At 46.4% G+C, this 20,289-nt stretch overlaps 1 protein-coding gene across 1 annotated transcript in view; it reads left to right on the top strand.

The window, feature by feature from the left end:
- The first annotated feature begins 3,949 nt into the window (after positions 1–3,949).
- Positions 3,950–20,289, top strand: part of LOC137381545 (zinc finger protein 850-like) — an 81,986-nt gene continuing 65,646 nt past the window's right edge. The window contains exons 1-2 of the mRNA XM_068054241.1: positions 3,950–4,280; positions 18,954–20,052. Coding sequence (XP_067910342.1) covers positions 19,021–20,052 — 1,032 coding nt within the window. The 5' untranslated portion in view covers positions 3,950–4,280; positions 18,954–19,020. The remainder of the gene's footprint in view (positions 4,281–18,953; positions 20,053–20,289) is intronic.

Here is a 20,289-nt window from a genome sequence, read left to right as displayed (position 1 = left end):
TATGCCCCCATAGTCCTAGACTCCCCAAATAGTGGACATAGTATCTCTCTATCTACCCCTTATTATCTTGAAAACTTCTATCAAATCATCCTTCAACCTTCTAAATTCCAAGAAGTACCTTAGTTTGTGTAATGTCCTTGAGATATAACTCTTGGTGTCCAGTTATCATACTGGTAAATCTATGCTGCACTCCCTTGAAGACCAATATAGCCTTCCTAAGGTGTGGTACCAGAACTGCTCACACTCTCCAGGTGTGGTCTAACCAGGGCTTTATAAATCTGAAGCATGACTTCTACCCCCTTGTATTCTTGTCCACTGGATAAAAGGCCAGCATTCCATTCGTCTTTTGGTCATTTTCTGTACCTGTTGATGACATTTTAATGATCTATGTACTGGCCACCCAGGTCGCTTTGGACCTCCACTGTTTCTAGTTTTTCACCATTTAGAAAGTACCCTGTTTTATCCTCTTTAGATTCAAGGTGGATGACCTCACATTTGCCTACATTGAAATCCATTTGCCAGAGTTTTTCCCATTGACTTAATCTATTCACATCTCTTTGTAATTTTATGCTTCCATTCACACTGCTAACAATGTTGCCCATCTTTGAGTCATTAGATTAGATTAGATTAGATTAGAGATACAGCACTGAAACAGGCCCTTCGGCCCACCGAGTCTGTGCCGAACATCAACCACCCATTCATACTAATCCTACACTAATCCCATATGCCTACCAAACATCCCCACCTGTCCTTATATTTCCCTACCACCTACCTATACTAGTGACAATTTATAATGGCCAATTTTACCTATCAACCTGCAAGTCTTTTTTGGCTTGTGGGAGGAAACCGGAGCACCCGGAGGAAACCCACGCAGACACAGGGAGAACTTGCAAACTCCACACAGGCAGTACCCGGAATCGAACCCGGGTCCCTGGAGCTGTGAGGCTGCGGTGCTAACCACTGCGCCACTGTGCCGCCCCTGTGCTGGCCAAAAAACATTGGCAATCTTGAATCTGTGGCTTTCTATCTAATCACTTCTGTTGTTAATAAATATGGTAAATAGTTGAAGTCCCCCAAAACAGATCCTTGGGGGGATCACATCTTGCTCATTATTTCAGGGGATAGGCAATTAGAATACATGCTCATTATTCCTGCTCTCTGCTCCTGCTACTCAGCCAATTTCCTGACCTGGTGAATAATTTGTCTTCAATTTCATGGCTTTAACTTTAGCTAACAGACTTTAATGAGAGACTTTATCAAGTACCTTTTGGAAGTCCATATAAATAATATCTATAGACATCCCCCTATGCACTACTTTAGTCACCTCTCCGAAAAACCTCTGCCCTCATTTTATTTTTGGACGGCAGCTGTTGGCAATTATTCTGCATTTCCCATTTACACTCCTGTGTAAGTATTTTGCTTATTTTCTTGTCCCATTACCATCTCTTTTTGCCTTGCACCATCATCCCCTCTTTTGGCATTTAATCTCTTATGCCTTCCACGCCATCACAGCATCACAGGCCTTCCCTTTTGTTTCCTCCCCTCTCTTGATTCCTTTCCCTGCTTCATTAGTTGTTTGAAACCTGATCCATCTCTAACTTTATCTAGTGGTAATGGAACATCATTGAACTAAGACATTAACTCTGTTTCCCTCTCAACAAATACTGCCAGAGCTGCTGAGTATTTTCAGCAGCTTCTGGTTTTGTGACACAGATTTTAGACGATTGGCGAAATAAGGAGAAGCGACCTTTTTACACCATGAGATTTTGTGATCTGGAATGCACTGCTTGAAGAGCGTTGGAAGCAGATCCAAGGGTAAATTTCAAAAGGGAATTGTATAAAGAATTTAATGGGAAAAAATTCAAACCATGCGGAAGAGCAGGAATCATAGAAGGTTTATGGCATAGAAAGAGGCCACTTGGCCTACCATGTCTGTGCTGGCCAAAAAACAAGCCACCCAGCCGAATCCCACATTCCAGCATTTGGTCCATTGCCCTGCAGGTTATGGCACTTGAGGTGGATATCCAGACACTTTTTAAATGAGCTGAAGGTTTCTGCCTCAAGTACCCTTTCAGGCAGTGAATTCTGACCCCCACCACCCTCTGGGTGAAAAAAATCTTCATTTCCCTTCTAATCTTTCGACCAATCACTTTAAATCTATGTCCCCTAGTCACTGACCTCTCTACTAAGGTAAATAGGCCCTTCACCTCCACTCTACCAAGGCCCCTCACAATTTTGCACATTTCAATCAGATCTCCCCTCAGCCTTCTCTGTTCCAAGGAGAACAACGCAGCCTATCCAATATTCCCTCATCGCTGCAATTTTCCAGCCCTGGCAACATCCTTGTAAATCTCCTCTGTACCTTCTCTAGTGCAATTACATTATTTCTGTAATGAGGTGACCAGAACTGCACAGAGTTGTGGCCTAACTAATGATTTGTACAGATCCAGCATAACATAACCTCCCTGCTCTTATATTCTAGATTTCTGCTAATAAAGGAAAATATTCCATATGCCTTCTTAATCACCTTATCAACCTGTCTTGCTACCTTCAGGGAACATTCACTCCAAGGTCCATCACTTCCTCTACGCCTCTCAGTATTCTCCCATTAATTGTGTAATCCTTTGCCTTGTTTGACCTCCCCAAATGCATCACCTCGCACTTCTCGGAGTTGAATTCCATTTGCCACTTTTTTACCCACCTGGCCAGTCCATTCATATCTTCCTGCAGCTTACAGCTGTCCTCCTCACTATGGCCAAATTTTGTGTTGGCTGCAAACTTCTTGATTATGCTGCCTACATTTATGTCCAAATCGTTAATATATACCAGAAAAAGCAGGGGACCTAGTACTGAGCCCTGCGAATGCCACTGGAAACAGCCTTCCAGTCGCAAAACATCCATCAACAATTAACTTTCATTTCCTGCCAATCAATTTTGTATCCACCTTGCTACATTTCCCTGGATCCCCTGGGCGTTTTTTAAAACCAGTGTGCCATGTAGACTGTTGTCAAAAGCCTCGCTAAAATCTATGTTGACCAGATCAACTCCACTACCCTCATAAATCTTCCTCGTTACTTCTTCAAAAAATTCAATCAAGTCATCCAGACAAGATATAAAAACAAGAAATGCTAGAAATACTCAGCAGGTGTGGCAGCATCTGCGGAGCAAGAAGCAGAGTGCTGATGCTGCCAGACCTGCTGAGTATTTCCAGCATTTCTTGTTTTTATTTCAGATTTCCAGCATCCGCAGTATTTTGCTTTTATTTTAGCCAGAGAAGATGTTGTCTGGAGCGTGGGACCTCCTCTAACAAAGAAACGGCACAGGCAGAATCGACTGAATAGGGGCCCTCTGTTAGAGAGAGAGATACAGCACTGAAACAGGCCCTTCGGCCCACCGAGTCTGTGCCGAACATCAACCACCCATTTATACTAATCCTACACTAATCCCATATTCCTACCAAACATCCCCACCTGTCCCTATATTTCCCTACCACCTACCTATACTAGTGACAATTTATAATGGCCAATTTACCTATCAACCTGCAAGTCTTTTGGCTTGTGGGAGGAAACCGGAGCACCCGGAGAAAACCCACGCAGACACAGGGAGAACTTGCAAACTCCACACAGGCAGTACCCGGAATCGAACCCGGGTCCCTGGAGCTGTGAGGCTGCGGTGCTAACCACTGCGCCACTGTGCCGCCCCTATAAGTAAATAATGTACTAGTAAGTGCCTCATGCGATAACTCTGCCAAAGTACCGGAACAGGCTTTCCACCATGCTGACAACACTGGCATAATGGTCGTCTGTTTTACCCAGAATACTGTACGCTTATGAATACGGCTTATCGCCATCAGAAGTACCGCAATACGCAGGCGCAGGAAGGAACCCGCCCCCGGAGACAGTCTATCAGCGCGGTGCATGCGCGGTGCGGTTCCAGGAAGCTGACTGAGAACGAGAGCAGCCTGTGCAACACCGAGTGTCCGTGGTTCCCAGGCCTCGAATCAGAGCCGCCAGGCCCGGTGGATGTGCGGCGAGAGCCCAGGACAGACGTGCACCATTAAGCCGATCCTCCATCCTTCCCGCCGCTTCCCAGTTTCTTCTCCCGTTTCCATCGAGTCCCACTCGCAACAAAGGACAGGACCGAGTCCGCCCAGAATGTCCCGCGCTTGGCCTTAGGAAGCATGCGCACTTTCAACCCCTGGAGTAAACGCGTTGGATAGAGCGGTTTCTGGTGCGCAGAGAATTGTGGGAATCGTGGCCGCCATTTGCCGGCAGCTGTTGGTAAGTGTTATAATGCAGGCTGACAGCAGGTCAACGACCTGAAACGTTAACTCTGTTTCTCTCTCCACAGATGCTGCCTGATCTACTGAGTGTTTCCAGCATTTTCTTTGTTTTATTTCAGATTTCCAACATCCACAGTATTTTGCTTCATTTATGTTGCTTGTGTTGCTCACAGAACAGAGTCCAGAAACACAGATGGACCTGGTTTGTGTCGGGGTGGGTGCTGGATATGAAAGTCGGTCCCTGATTTCCTGTGTAGGTCTTTTTAGTTGTATCCGCTTGAGCTGGTGTGGAGATGAAGGAGGAGCTGTTGGGTTTAACCCCGAGTACTTACCAGCCCAGTGGGGTCCAACAATTTCCAATGTGATCTCTCAAGTGAAGTAGATTCTAGGGCAGATTAGGCTGCTAAACAGACACTGTCTAACAATGTAAAAGAGTATTGTTTTAGGGACTAGTGTTTCTGTAAAGGCTTATAATCCATTTTACATGTACATTTACATGGGCAGGAAAGGTTGGACAGGCTAGGCTTGTATCTGCTAGAGTTTAGAAGAGTAAGAAGCAACTTGATTGAAAAGATCCTGAGGGATGTGCAAAGGATGTTTCCTCTTGTGGGAGAATCTAGAACAGGGTTGTCCAACTTTTTCGTGTGGCACATTACAATTTTTATCGTACGTAGGGAGCTGCTGAGACAATTACGGAAAGATTAAGGCATTAAAAATTTATCTCACTGTTAATCAAAACAACAACAAATGTACATTTTTGTGAAGAAGCTTTAATTGAGAAAACTAATTTATTAACTTACTTTTTCGACAATGTATAGGACGCTGATTTAGTGAGACACCTGGTATGCTTTTGCCTTTTTTTTACAAAGTGACTCCTGACAATGCAGCCCAGTGCCAACATCAGAGTGCTCCCAGCATCGCACATGCGCAGAACAGACTCTTGCTGTCAGTATGGTGCTGCACATGAGCAGCCTACATCAACACCCGTCTTGCCAGGACTTCTTCTTTGGCCTCCTTCTTTGGCCTCCTTGTCTCGGGAGACAATGGGTAAGCACCTGGAGGTGGTCAGTGGTTTGTGGAGCAGCGCTGGAGTGGCTATAAAGGCCAATACGAGAGTGACAGACTCTTCCACAGGTGCTGCAGTAAAAATTGGTTGTCGGGGCTGTACACAGTTGGCTCTCCCCTTGCGCTTCTGTCTTTTTTCCTGCCAACTGCTAAGTCTCTTCGACTCGCCACACTTTAGCCCCGCCTTTATGGCTGCCCGCCAGCTCTGGCGATCGCTTGCAACTGACTCCCACGACTTGTGATCAATGTCACAGGACTTCATGTCGCCTTTGCAGATGTCTTTAAAGCGGAGACATGGACGGCCGGTGGGTCTGATACCAGTGGCGAGCTCGCTGTACAATGTGTCCTTGGGGATCCTGCCATCTTCCATGCGGCTCACATGGCCAAGCCATCTCAAGCGCCGCTGACTCAGTAGTGTGTATAAGCTGGGGAAGTTGGCAGCCTCGAGGACTTCTGTGTTGGAGATGTGGTCCTGCCACCTGATGCCAAGGATTTTCCGGAGGCAGCGAAGATGGAATGAATTGAGACGTCGCTCTTGGCTGACATACGTTGTCCAGGCCTCGCTGCTGTACAGCAAGGTACTGAGGACACAGGCTTGATGCATTCGGACGTTTGTGTTCCGTGTCAGTGCGCCATTTTCCCACACTCTCTTGGCCAGTCTGGACATAGCAGTGGAAGCCTTTCCCATGCGCTTGTTGATTTCTGCATCGAGAGACAGGTTACTGGTGATAGTTGAGCCTAGGTAGGTGAACTCTTGAACCACTTCCAGAGCGTGGTCGCCAATATTGATGGATGGAGCATTTCTGATGTCCTGTCCCATGATGTTCGTTTTCTTGAGGCTGATGTTTAGGCCAAATTAGTTGCAGGCAGCCGCAAACCTGTCGATGGAACTCTGCAGACAGTCTTCAGTGTGAGATGTTAATGCAGCATCGTCTAATTTGCGAAAAAGCGTCATCCCATCCTGCAACATCTGCTCGCCACTCACACCCGACCTCGCCACTTCTCACCCCTCAGCCGCTCATTCCCCGCTTCTCCCACCCCCTACCCCCCAACCCCGCACCGACCTGTGGGCCACTCGCTCCCACCTCGCTCGCTGCTTCAGCCACACCCCCGACCTGTGGGCCACTTGCTCCCCACCTCGCTTGTTCTCCCGCCTCACTCCCTGCATCAGCCCCTCCGACCTGTGGGCCACTCGCTCCCTACCTCACCACTTTTCCACCTCGCTCCCCGCTTCACCCCCTCCCCCTGACCTGTGGGTGACTCGCTCCCTACCTCGCCACTTCTCCCGCCTCTGCTCTGCCCCTGCTCCCGCTCCCTCCTGCGATCGCCGTCTCAATTCCCTGCACAGAGGAAGCGGGAGAGAGAAAGTGATGAGATGGGGAGGGGAGGGAGACTGCGAGCGAGAGGTTGCGGGAAGCAGAAGCAGGAGGGTGCGGGGAGGAGAAGTGAAAGGGTGCGGGGAGCAAAAGTGGAAAGGTGCTGTCGAAGGAGCCTTGGTGTGTTGCTGCAGTGCATCTTGTACTGCCACTGTGCACCACTGGTGGAGGGAGTGATTGTTTGTACATGGGATTCCAATCAAGTGGGCTGCTTTGTCCTGGATGGTGTCGAGCTTCTTGAGTGTTGTTGGAGCTGCACCCATTCAGGCAAGTGGAGAGTATTCCATCACACTCCTGACTTGTGGCTTGTAGATGATGGACAGGCATTGGGGAGTCAGGAGGTGAGTTACTTGCCGCAGGATTCCTAGTCTCTGTCCTGCTGCTGTAGCCACAGTATTTATTTGGCTACTCCAGTTCAGTTTCTGGTCTATGATAACCCCCAGGATGTTGATAGTGGGGGATTTAACGATTGTAATGCCATTGAATGTCAAGAGGAGATGGTTAGATTCTCTCTTGTTGGAGATGGTCATTGCCTGGCACTTGTGTGGCGCAAATATTACTTACCACTTATCAGCCCAAGCCTGGATATTGTCCAGGTTCTGCTGCATTTCTACACGGATTACTTCAGTATCTGAGATGTCGCGAATGGTGCTGAACATCCCCACTTCTGATCATAGGATTGAAGGAAGGTCATTGATGAAGCAGCTGAAGATGGTTGGGCCTCGGACACTACCCTGAGGAACTCCTGCAGTGATGTCCTGGAGCTGAGATGATTGACCTCCAACAACTACAGCCATCTTCCTTTGTGCTAGCGACAACTTCAACCTGATTCCCATTGACTCCAGTTTTGCTCGGTCTGTTTGATGCCATACTCAGCCAAATGCTGTCTTGACGTCAAGGGCAGTCACTCTCACCTCACCTCTGGAGTTCAGCTTTTTTGTCCATGTTTAAACCAAGGCTGTAATAAAATCAGGAGCTGAGTGGCCCTGACGGAACCCGAACTAGGCATCACTGAGCAGGTTATTGCTAAGTAAGTGCTGCTTGATAGCACTGTCAACGACACCTTCCATCACTTTACTGATGATTGAGTGTAGACTGATGGGGCGGTAATTGGCCGGGTTGGACTTGTCCTGCTTTTTGTGTACGGTAGATGCCAGTATTGTAGCTGTACTGCAACAGCTTGTTTAGGGGGCGTGGCAAGTTCTGAAGCACAGGTATTCCGTGTTATTGCTGGAATATTGTCAGGACCCCGTAGCCTTTGCAGTATCCAGTGCCTTCCGTTGTTTCTTGATATCACGCGAGTGAATCGAATTGGCTGAAGACTGGCATCTGTGATGCCGGGGAGTTCAGGAGGAGGTCGCGATTGATCATCTAGCCTTATCTTTTGCACTGGGCTTCCCCATCATTGAGGATGGGGATATTTGTGGAGCCACCTCCTTCAGTTAGTTGTTTAACTGTCCACCACTGGATGTGGCAGGACTGCAGAGCTTAGATCTGATCCGTTAGTTGTGGGTCTGCTTAGCCCTATTGCATGCTGCTTCCGCTGTTTGGCAAACAGGTAGTCCTGGGTTGTAGCTTCACCAGGTTGACACCTCATTTTGAGGTATGCCTGGTGCTGCTCCTGGCATGTCTTCCTGCACTCTTCATTGTCAGGTATGATTCAGTGAGTATGACTGTGTCAGACTGTTGCTTGACTTTGTTATCTCTTGCCCCACCCCCACCTCACTTGTTTATAATCTGTGACTTTTCTAATATTTGTCAGTTCCAAAGAAGGGTCACTGACCCGAAACGTTAACTCTGCTTCTCTTTCCACAGATGCTGCCAGACCTGCTGAGTGATTCCAGCATTTCTTGTTTTTGTTGCTTGACTTTGTTTGCTTACTCTTGCTTACACAAGTAGTCAATGTTTGCCCGCACACTTGATGTAGCAATGCGGAATATTCTGGATAGATGTTCATCTGACAGGAGTGATCTTGATCACTCTCTCTCTCCCTCGCTCTCTTTCTGACTCTCTAGTATCCCCAACCCCTCACCCCGTCTCCCTCTTTGTGTTGTTACCTCTCTCTGTGTTGTCCTCGCTCTCTGTGTTCCCCCGCCCTTGTCCCCCTTCTTTCTCTCTCTGAACCCCCTTCTTTCTCTGAGCCCCCTTCTGTCTTTGACCCCCTTCTCTCTTTGACACCCCCTTCTCTCTTTGACACCCCCTTCTCCCTCGGACACCCCCTTCTCCCTCGGACACCCGCTTCTCTCTGTCCCCGCCCTGCTCATCCCGTTCCTCCCACCCTTCTCGCTCCGTTCCCCCCACCCCGCCTCTCCCCCCACCGCCCCCCGTTTCCCCCCCCCCCCCGCCTCTCCCCCCACCGCCCCCCGTTTCCCCCCCCCCCCCTTCCTGTTGACCCTCAAACTAGAGTGTCAACTGACATGGTGGACAAAAGACACCTACACGAGATACTTCGTATAAACACTTTTATTCATACTTAAATCACTTATTAAGCTACTCGTTATTTCATTTGTTAAACTACTTGTTACAATAAATCACAAGACTCACGTCTTGGACTTAAATACTACTCGTTGCGAGGCGAGGTGATCAGTCTCCCTCCCGATGGATTCTCTTCACTGAATCCCAGACTCAGGGTTCCCGTCCGTAATGGTTGTTCCTGCAGATCTTCGCTACGGAGGCTCCTGGCCTCCCCTTTTTATCCAGTTGCTCCCAGCATCGAGAATGTCCTTAGTCACGTACACCCATGACATGGAGTCATCCGTTTGCTTAGCTACTAGCTGCAAGACAAAATACATCTGCTGGCCTTGTTCTTCTTATCTATCCTTGTCTAGCAACCTTTGCAACCACAGCAGTCTCACACATCTTATCACACACTGCCTATTCAGCAGGCTGGGTTCGTTAAACTGCAACTACAGCTGTTTCGCAGTCCTTGTCCTTGTGTAAGGCTGGCAATTTTTCCCTTCATGCTTTGCAGATGCTTAGCTGTCAGCCTTCTGGCTACAATTCCCCCTTTGATTCATTAAACGTTAGCGAATTAGATCATAAAGGAGCCCTGATCATACCCCACCTAATGACAGCAGATATTCAAGTCTGTGCCATGTTACATTTAGTTATATCGATCATTTGTTCGCGTTTCCGCACATACCAGTCCATTTCCAACATTCCTTCCATTTCAACTTTCCGACGTTTAAACATAATCATATTATACATTTGATACATCAAAATCACAATCATACCAATAATCACAATGTGCGAAACAATTCTTATCCACGGCTATATCTGTATTTTGGTATCCCGATTCAAAATATCATCCCCCCAGTTGGTTACTCTAATCGTTTCAATCTTTCGTTTATGTATGTCTACCAACTCCATCTTTCTTACTCGGGTTGGTATTTGTCGGTTGAAACAGAACGTACTGTTGCTCACTGGACAAGTTCAGTTATGTCCACACTGGTATTCCTTCGCCATGGTGGTTAAGCAATTTCTCCCCTTTTCCATATAGGACACAAGGGTTAGCCCTGACAATGCTTCCCTAGTCTCCATGGTGCAGTTCACAGCGGCATTAAATCCACATTTTGATTCTGCTGTTTTATATATAGGATGAGGACATATGACCACCTGGTTTTCCAGACTACACTCAGACAACATTGTTCCCACTATCTCTTTTCCAATTTCCACAACATAGGGCATTGTATTGTAGTATTTTACGTAATCTTTTCCCCTTATCACCCCTATATTTTCTACTTTGTATAATTGCATCCCTAACTTATCTCTTGGAATTACAGGTATTCCCAACACTACTCCAATACTCATAGAACTCCTATTTACACATTCCTGACCTTTCCATACCCTAACAAGTTTTCTGAGTTGGCACCTGGTAATTTTATCATTTGTGAGACTGGCTACATCCTCCAACTGGGTGTCATTTATCCAAACTGGCACCTGTCCCTCATCTATTTGCCTTAAATATTCCCTTGTTTGTTCTAACATCCATGAACTGTACGTACTACAAACACATTCATCGTTATAGTAGTACCTTGTAGAACTCTCAGGTCTTCTCAGGGCACCAGTCAGGTAGCTGGATATCTGAGATATTCAATATTATCGGTACCAACTCATGCTGTATATTATCATATACAATTTTATTAGATCGAAAAGAACTACTCTCCATTTTAAACTGTTTTTATTTCAATTCTTTTGGTATCCTTGGGGTTTGATGACAACAAAATCATTAGTAACATTATCAACTTCAAAGGAAAGCATCTCCATCAAGAAAGACAGCATTAAACTTCAATTGTTTCCAAATGTTTAGCATCTTTTGTAAGAAGTTTCTAATCCAGGGTTTTTTTATACAACAAAGATGATTCCAAATTCCAATTCACAGCAATAAACACTTAAAAATCTAAACTGCCAATGTTATATGAGCAAGTCTTAAGTCTGGAATTAAAGACTCCCCCAAAACTTGACATTTTCAACTTGAAAGTTCATTGTGGCCACAAATGAAATTTCCAGTTTTCTCAAGCTGCGGCAGCTGGCGGACCTGGGCGGAAGCTGATCCGGAGTGGGAGCTGTAAAAGAGAGCGCGGGACTCGAGGTCCTCACTTACCTGAAGACAGGAGCTGCGGCGGCTGGTGGACCTGGGCGGAAGCTGATCCGGAGTGGGAGCTGTAAAAGAGAGCGCGGGACTCGAGGTCCTCACTTACCTGAAGACAGGAGCTGCGGCGGCTGGTGGACCTGCTCTCCCTCTCGGTGCACGCTGAGATTCGAAAAAAAAACTTACAGTGACATCACAGGAAATCTGCAAGGTGATTGGTTAGGTGAGTAGCAGCTGTTAATGCATTTAAATAGCTTAAAAAATAAGGGGAAAGTTTTTTTTGTTGAAAAAAAAACTTCTGGTGATAAGGTGAGTACTACCAAAGTGTTTTTTTTTAAATTCAGTGTAACTTATTAAGGACTTTAGATTGTAGTGGGTAGAACAAGGCCCCTAGTGTAACCAGTATTTTTTAATTAAGGGAGTAACTAATTAATCTCAGGGTAAGTCATGACAGGAGAGCTCAGCCCCGTGATCTGCTCCTCCTGCGCTATGTGGGAAATCAGGGATGCTTCCAGTGTCCCTGATGACCATGTGTACAGGAAGTGTATCCATCTGCAGCTACTGGCTACCTGCATTACCGAGCTGGAGCTGCGGGTGGATTCACTGTGGAGCATCCGCGATGCTGAGGACATCGTGGATAGCATGTTTAGTGAGGTGGTCACACTGCAGGTAATGGCAGCACAGGCAGAAAAGGGATGGGTGACCACCAGACGGAGTAGTAGGCGCAGGCAGGTAGTGCAGGAGTCCCCTGTGGCCATCCCCCTCTCAAATAGATATACCGTTTTGGATACTGTTGGGGGGGATGACCTCCCAGGGGAAAGCAGCAACAGCCAAGTTAATGGCACCACAGAGGGCTCTGCTGCACAGCAGGGGAGGAAGCGCTATAGTGATAGGGGATTCTATCGTAAGGGGTGCAGATAGGCGTTTCTGTGGCTGCAAGCGAGGCTCCAGGATGGTATGTTGCCTCCCTGGTGCTAGGGTCAAGGATGTCTCGGAGCAGCTGCAGGATATTCTGAAGGGGGAGGGTGAGCAGTCAGAGGTCGTTATACACATTGGTACCAGCGACATTGGTAGAAAGAGGGATGAGGTCCTGCAACAAAAATTTAGGGAGCTAGGTAGCAGATTAAAAAGCAGGACCTCAAAGGTTGTAATCTCTGGATTACTCCCTGTGCCACGTGCTCGCGAGTGTAGGAATAGGAGGATAGAGCAGACAAATGCATGGCTGAGGAGATGGTGCAGGAGGGAGGGCTTTAGGTTACTGGATCACTGGGTCTGTTTCTGGCAAAGGTGGGACCTGTACAAGTTGGACGGGTTGCACCTGAACCGGAACGGGACCAACATCCTTGCTGGGAAGTTTGCTAGTGCTGTTACGGGGGGTGGTGTTTAAACTAATTTGGCAGGGGGATGGGATACAGAGTGGAGGTACAGTAGGGGGTGAGGCACAGCAAAATATAGAAGAGAAACTGAGTCAGCCTGGAAGGCAGAGCAAATATAGACCTGTTAAAGCGCAAGTGAAAAATGCAAGGCTGGATTGCATATACTTTAATGCAAGAAGTCTTACTAATAAGGCCGATGAATTGAGGGCATTGATTAACACATGGGATTATGATATTATTGCTATCACAGAGACATGGCTGAGGGAGGGGCAGGACTGGCAACTCAATATTCTAGGGTATAGAATCTTCAGGCGTGACGGGAGGGTGTGAAAGAGGTGGTGGTATTGCACTTTGATCAAGGAGTCAATTACTGCAGAAAGGAGGGATGATATCTTAGAAGGTTCCTCAAATGAGGCCATATGGGTAGAACTAAGAACAAAAGGGGGGCAATCACTTGGCTGGGAGTGTACTACAGGCCTCCAAACAGTCAGGGAGAGAGAGAGGAACAGATACATAGGCAAATCTCAGACAGGTGTAAAAATAAATGGGTAATAATAGGGGATTTCAACTTACCTAATATCAGCTGGGATAGTCTTAGTGCAAAAGGCTTAAAAGGGGGAGGAATTCTTAAAATGCATACAGGAGAGCTTTGTGAGCCAGTACGCAGAAAGTCCAACAAGAGAAGGGGCAGTACTGGACCTAATCCTAGGGAATTAAGCTGGACAAGTGGTAGAAGTATCAGTGGGAGAGCATTTTGGGGATAGTGACCATAACTCTAAGATTTAAGGTAGTTATGGAAAAGGACAAAGACGGGCCAGAAATAAAGGTACTGAATTGGGGGAAGGCCGATTTCAATTTGATAAAACAGGATCTGGCCAAAGTGGACTGGGAGCAGCTACTTGTAGGAAAGTCTACATCAGACCAGTGGGAGGCATTCAAAGAGGAAATAGTAAGAGTTCAGAGCCAACTTGTACCCGTTAGGTGAAGGGCAGGACCAACAAGTCCAGGGAATCCTGGATGTCAAGGGATATAGAGTATTGATCAGGGGGAAAAAAAGGAGACTTATGGCAGATTCAGAGCACTGAAAACAGCAGAGGCCCCAGAGGAGTATAGAAAGTGTAGAGGGGTACTTAAAAAAAGTAATTAGGATGGCGAAGAGGGAACATGAAAAAACAGTTGGCGGTCAATATAAAGGAAAATCCTAAGACATTTTATAAGTATATTAAGGGCAAGAGGATAACTAGGGAAAGAGTAGGGCCCATTAGGGACCAAAGTGGCAATGTGTGTTGGAGCCGGAGGACATAGGTGAGGTTTTAAATGATTACTTTTCATCTGTTTTCACTGCGGAGAACGACGATGTAGGTGTAGAGATCAGGGAGGGGGATTGCAATATACTTGACCACATTAACATTGAAAGGGAGGAAGTATTAGATGCTTTAGCGGGCTTAAAAGTGGACAAATCCCCAGGCCTAGATGAGATGTATGTACAAAGGCTGTTATGTGAGGCAAGGGAGGTGATAGCAGGGGCTCTCTCACAAATTTTCAGATCCTCTCTGGCCACGGGAGAGTGCCAGAGGACTGGAGGACAGCGAATGTGGTACCATTATTCAAGAAGGGTAGCAGGGATCGACCAGGTAATTACAGGCCGGTGAGTCTAACATCAGTGGTTGGGAAAGTATTGGAAAAAATTCTGAGGGAGAGGATTAATCTCCACTTGGAGAGGCAGGGAATAATCAGGGATAGTCAGCACAGCTTTGTCAGGGGGAGATCGTGTCTAACTAACTTGATTGAATTTTTCGAAGTGGTGACTAGATGTGTAAATGAGGGAAAAGCAGTTGATGTAGGCTACATGGACTTCAGTAAGGCTTTTGATAAGGTCCCGCATGGGAGATTGGTTAAGAACCCATGGGATCCAGGGCAATTTGGCAAATTGGATCCAAAATTGGCTTGGTGGCAGGAAACAGAGAGTAATGGTCGATGGTTGTTTTTGCGAGTGGAAGCCTGTGACCAGTGGTGTACCACAGGGATTGGTGCTGGGACCCTTGCTGTTTGTAGTTTAGACATGAATATAGGAGGTATGATCAGTAAGTTTGCAGATGACATGAAAATTGGTGGTGTCGTAAATAGTGAGGAGGAAAGCCTTGGATTACAGGACAATATAGATGGGTTGGTAAGATGGGCAGAGCAGTGGCAAATGGAATTTAATCCTGAGGAGTGTGAGGTGATGCATTTTGGGAGGACTAACAAGGCAAGGGAATATACAATGGCTGGTAGGACCCTAGGAAGTACAGAGTGTCAGAGGAACCTTGGTGTACTTGTTCATAGATCACTGAAGGCAGCAGCACAGGTAGATAAGGTGGTTCGGAAGGCATATGGGATACTTGCCTTTATTAGCCGAGGCACAGAATATAAGAGCAGGGAGGTTATGATGGAGCTGTATAAAACGCTAGTTAGGCCACAGCTGGAGTACTGTGTACAGTTCTGGGCACCACATAAAAGGAAGGATGTGATTGCACTGGAGAGGGTGCAGTGGAGATTCACCAGGATTATGCCTGGGCTGGAGTATTTCAGCTATGAAGAGAGACTGAAAAGCTAGGGTTGTTTTCCTTAGAACAGAGAAGGATGAGGGGGGACATGATTGAGGTGTACAAAATTATGAGGGGCATTGATAGGTTAGATAGGAAGAGACTTTTTCCCTTAGCGGAGGGGTGAATAACCAGGGGGCATAGATTTAAGGTAAGGGGCAGGAGGTTTAGTGGGGATTTGAGGAATCTGGAATACACTGCCTGAAGTGGTGGTAGAGGCAGGAACCCTCACAACATTTAAGAAGTATTTAGATGAGCACTTGAAACGCCATAGCATACAAGGCTACGGGCCAAGTGCTGGAAAATGGGATAAGAATAGCTAGGTGCTTGATGGCCGCACAGACACGATGGGCGAAAGGGCTTGTTTCTGTGCTGTATGACTCTATTACTCTATAACAGGTCAGTTAACCTTAATAGTATAAACTTAATTCAGACTTATTAACTTATAATTCTTATTAGCTACACACAGAACAGAATAGCATGTGCTTTTTTTTAAAGATAGGTAAATTACGTCATTTTTCTTGTTCTTTCTTCAGGCGCCTTTTCAAATGACTGTAATAAAACCCAAAAACTAAAGGAAAAGTTACTTAACATTCTTACAACAAAAGATTTAACACCAGCTTCTTAAACAAACTTTAAATAGACAGAATTTTTCCCATATCTCCTTTGTTTATCCTTCTCTCCCTTAAACCAATATCCAGTTCCTGACATTTGCTACTTAAAACAGTCGGTAAAACATGTCTTTAACTTAAACTGCAAAAAAAAAGATTTTAAACTGGAACTCCAATTAAAGCAGTGTTTTAAACTTCAAATTGGATTTCTGCCAAACATTTTCAGACCTTCAAGGCTGAAGCTGATCTGTTCGAAAATTGTTCATTGCCTTTTCACAGTTGCAAAACCAACTTTTAAAATAAAAATATAATTCAATTTTATATTCAATTCCTGGGTGCACAATCTTAAATTGAAATGAATACACTCAACAATCACTTTTCACACTCATTCAATTCCAAACAATTTAGAAAATTGATTTCCTGTAATGGGTTATGAGTTCAAAGTACGAAAATCTGTGTCAAATTTCCTGTCCCAATGCCAAGGAACACACACAAGTTCAACTAGTTCACAACCAGAACATGACTCAAGGTTCCCACAAAATATACACGTGTAAAAAAAATAGAACAAGTAACAGACTCATGCTTTCAACATTAAGGCCAGACAACAAAGAGTTAACGACTGTCAGTTCTACAGAACACAAGCTGCACATCCCAAGGACATTTGTTTAATTCGTGGAAGCTGCCAACATTCACATATTCGAATCAAAAGACACAGTAACTTGTTTTTACTCACTTGAAATTTCACTAAATCATAGTGTTTTTATGTCACTCTGCCATTAACTTAGTCAGTTTGGTCCCCTCGATTCTGCTTTTAACCTAACATTCTCCATTTCCTTTTCACACAATTCCCTTATACAACTAGCCATTGCTGTCGCCTTACTAAGCTTAGAGGCGCGTTTCACTTGTTCTTTTCTAGTCTGTTCTCAGTGTTTCTGTCCAATGGGTCCCGTATCCTCAAAAACCTTATCAGCATATTCAACCCACTTGGGGCTGTCAGAGCACCTCTTCCCAATCTGGACAGGCATCCATCATTCTGCTGTTTGTCCGCCAAGTCTATGGGTTGGACATGGTGTGACTTTAAGGCGATCATTTAACCATGCCCACCCAGGGACATCAAAATATTGACCCTCAAACTAGGGTGTCAACTGGCGGGGTGGACAAAAGACAGCTACACAAGATACTTCGTATAAACATGTTTATTGATACTTAAATCACTTATTAAGCTACCTGTTATTTCACTTGTTAAACTACTTGTTACAATAAATCACAAGACTCATGGCTTGGACTTTAATATTTGCTGTTGCGAGATGGGGTATGAACAGGGCTCCTTTATGATCCAATTCACTAATGCTTAATGGATCAAAGGGGGGACTGTAGCCAGAAGGCTAACAGCTAAGCATCTGCAGAGCATGAAGGGAAAAATAGTCGGCCTTACACAAGGACAAGGACTGTGAAACAGCTGTAGTTGCAGTTTAACGAACCCAGCCTGCTGAATAGGCAGTGTGTGATAAGATGTGTGAAACTGCTGCGGTTGCGAAGGTTGCTAGACAAGAATAGATAAGAACAAGGCCAGCAGGTGTCCCCCGTCCCCGTTGCCCCCCCCCCCGTTCCCCCTTTCCTTCTCCCCCACTGTCTCCCCCTCTGTCACCCACTCCGTTCCCCCCCATTCCCATCCCTCTGTCCCCCCCAACCCCCTCTGTCCCCCCTACCCCCTCTGTCTGTCCCCCCCTTCCGTCTCCCCTCTCTATCCCCCTCTCTGTTCCCCCGTTCCCCCCCCCCCCCCCCGTTCCTCCCTTGCTCTGCCCCCCCTTTCTCTTTCGGTCCTCCCATCTTTCTCTCTTTTCTCACTCTCTCCATTCCCCGTTTCTCTGTCTCTCTCTGTACCCCCTTCTCTTTCTGTCTCTCTGTTCCGTCACTCTCTGTTCCCTCTCTGTGTCTCCGTTCCCCCCCCCCTCTCTCTCCCCTTTTTCTCTTTCTCTGTTTCCCTTCTCTTTTTCTCTCTCTGTTTCCCTTCTCTTTTTCTCTCTCTGTTTCCCTTCTCTCTCTCTCTGTCCCCCATCTCTGTCTGCCTGTCTCTTTTCTCGCTCTCTCTCTGTTGCCCCTTTCTCTCACTCTTTTGTCCCCCCTTCTCTCTCTCTCTCTCTCTGTCCCCCCATCTCGCTCTCTGTCTGTTCCCCCCTTTTTCACTCTCTCTGACCCTCCTTTCTCTCTCTCTCTGTATCCCCCTTTTTTTCTATTTCTCTGTCTACCCTTCTCTCTCTCTCTCTTTCTGTGACAGTTGTGGAGAGCGGAAATGCTGAGCAGATGGTTGGTCAGTTTTTTACAAAGATCGCAAGGCAGTTTCACAGCTGACAGCTGCTGATATTGGGAACAGTGGCTTCCCAACTTCGGACAGATTCGGAGTTTTCCAGCAAGTTCTGGCTTTTTAAAAAAAGAACTCGTCAGTTTACCGCAAATCTGTCTGAAGTTCCCGCTGTTCCCAACGTCAGCAGCTGTCAGCTGTGAAACTTACTTGCAATCTTTTTTAAAAGCTGGTCTGACAATTGGAAATTTCGCATTTCCAGTCACGAGCCCTGGTGAGGATGAGAAACAGCCCAGGTACAGTTTACACTTGCTAGCTGGATAGAAACCTTTGGCGGGCCCATGTGCCATGTTGGACAACCCTGATCTAGAATTAGGGGTCACAGTTTAAAAATAAAGGGTTGCCCATTTAAGACAGATGAGGAGAATTTTTTTTTCTCTCAGAGTCGTGAGTCTTTGGAATTCTCTTCCTCAAAAGGGGTGGATGCAAAGTCTTTGAATATTTGTCAGGCAGAGGTAGATAGATTCTCTCTCTCTCTCTCTCTCTCTTCCCCCCTCCACCCCCGCCATAGAGGCTGCAGCCTTGCATAGGTCCAGATCGGGTGAAGGATGTTTATGAACCAGTTGCGGTTGTATGACAATCAGGTAGCTTTCTTGTTCACTTTTTCCTCGTGCCTTCCCTCAAATGACCAGATTCATTCAGCTCTATTGTTTTTATGGGTTTCATCTCATGTTCCTTTTTTCCTTTTTTAAATTCATTTTACAGCACATTAGAAGGGGTGTATGGACAGACTGGAAACTCAAACCAAACATCACACCAAGATCTCACAGGGATGCTCAGTTCATCGGTATCTGAATATCATCGGCCTTTGAACATGGAAGCAAAAAGACCTGTTCATAGTGAGAAACCGTACACGTGTTCTGAGTGTGGACGAGGCTTCAGTCGATCATCTGGCCTGTCGAAACACAAGCGCAGTCACACTGGGGAGAAACCATGTAAATGTGGGGACTGTGGGAAGGGATTTTATTACCCATTTGAGCTGGAAAGTCATCGACGCAGTCACACGGGGGAGAAGCCGTTCATCTGCTCCGTGTGTGGGAAGGCATTCACTCATTCATCGACTCTGCAGACACATCAGCGAGTTCACACTGGGGAGAGGCCGTTCACTTGCTCTGTGTGTGGGAAGCGATGCATGTTTTACTCTGCCCTGCTGAGACACCAGCAAGTTCACAATGACGAGAGACAGTTTAATTGTACTGACTGCGAAAAGAGCTTTAAATGCCCATATACACTGAGGGAGCACCAGCGCATTCACACTGGTTACACACCATTCAGCTGCTCTCACTGTGGGAAGAGGTTCGGGCGATCGTCCAGCCTGTTGATACACCAGCGAGTTCACACTGGGGAGAGACCCTTCACCTGCTCTGAGTGTGGAAAGGGATTCATTAATTCATCTAACCTGCTGATACACCAGCGAGTTCACACTGGGGAGAGGCCATTCAAATGCCCAGACTGTGGGAAGTGCTATAAATGTTCGGGGGACCTGGCGCATCACCAGCCAGTTCACACTGATGAGCGACCTTTCAGATGCGCTCTCTGTGGAACTGGCTTCAGGCGATCATCTGACCTCACTGTACACCGTCGCACTCACACTGGGGAGAGGCCATTCACCTGCTCCGTGTGTGGGAAGGGATTTGCTCGTTCTTGCAACCTGCTGAGACATCACCAAATTCACACTGGCGAGAAGCCGTTTACTTGCTCCATGTGTGGGAAGCGATTCACTCGTTCATCCACCCTGCTGACGCACCAGCAAATTCACCAACGACTGCAGGAGCTGGATTCTGCTGTTCATCAGATCAAGGACTGAACCATGTTCATTCTGTTCAGGTGGAGACTGTTTCTGCTGATGTTAATAAACTCCAGCCCAGTTCTAGGGGCTAATATTTTGGATAATTGCCAAATCAGCTTTATGTGAAACACACAGTGTGTCAATTCTTTTGAACATTTCGAAGGAAGATCGTTCCTTTTGAATTGCTCTCCCTGTTCTTTCAAGGGAAACAGCTTGTGCACAGCAAAGCCACACAAACAACAATGAGGTGAC

This window comes from Heterodontus francisci, chromosome 22, assembly GCF_036365525.1.
Source record: "Heterodontus francisci isolate sHetFra1 chromosome 22, sHetFra1.hap1, whole genome shotgun sequence".
In the NCBI taxonomy this organism is placed as follows: domain Eukaryota; kingdom Metazoa; phylum Chordata; class Chondrichthyes; order Heterodontiformes; family Heterodontidae; genus Heterodontus; species Heterodontus francisci.
The sequence above is the reverse complement of the archived record's forward strand: the minus strand, read 5'-3'. Positions and strand labels throughout refer to the sequence as shown.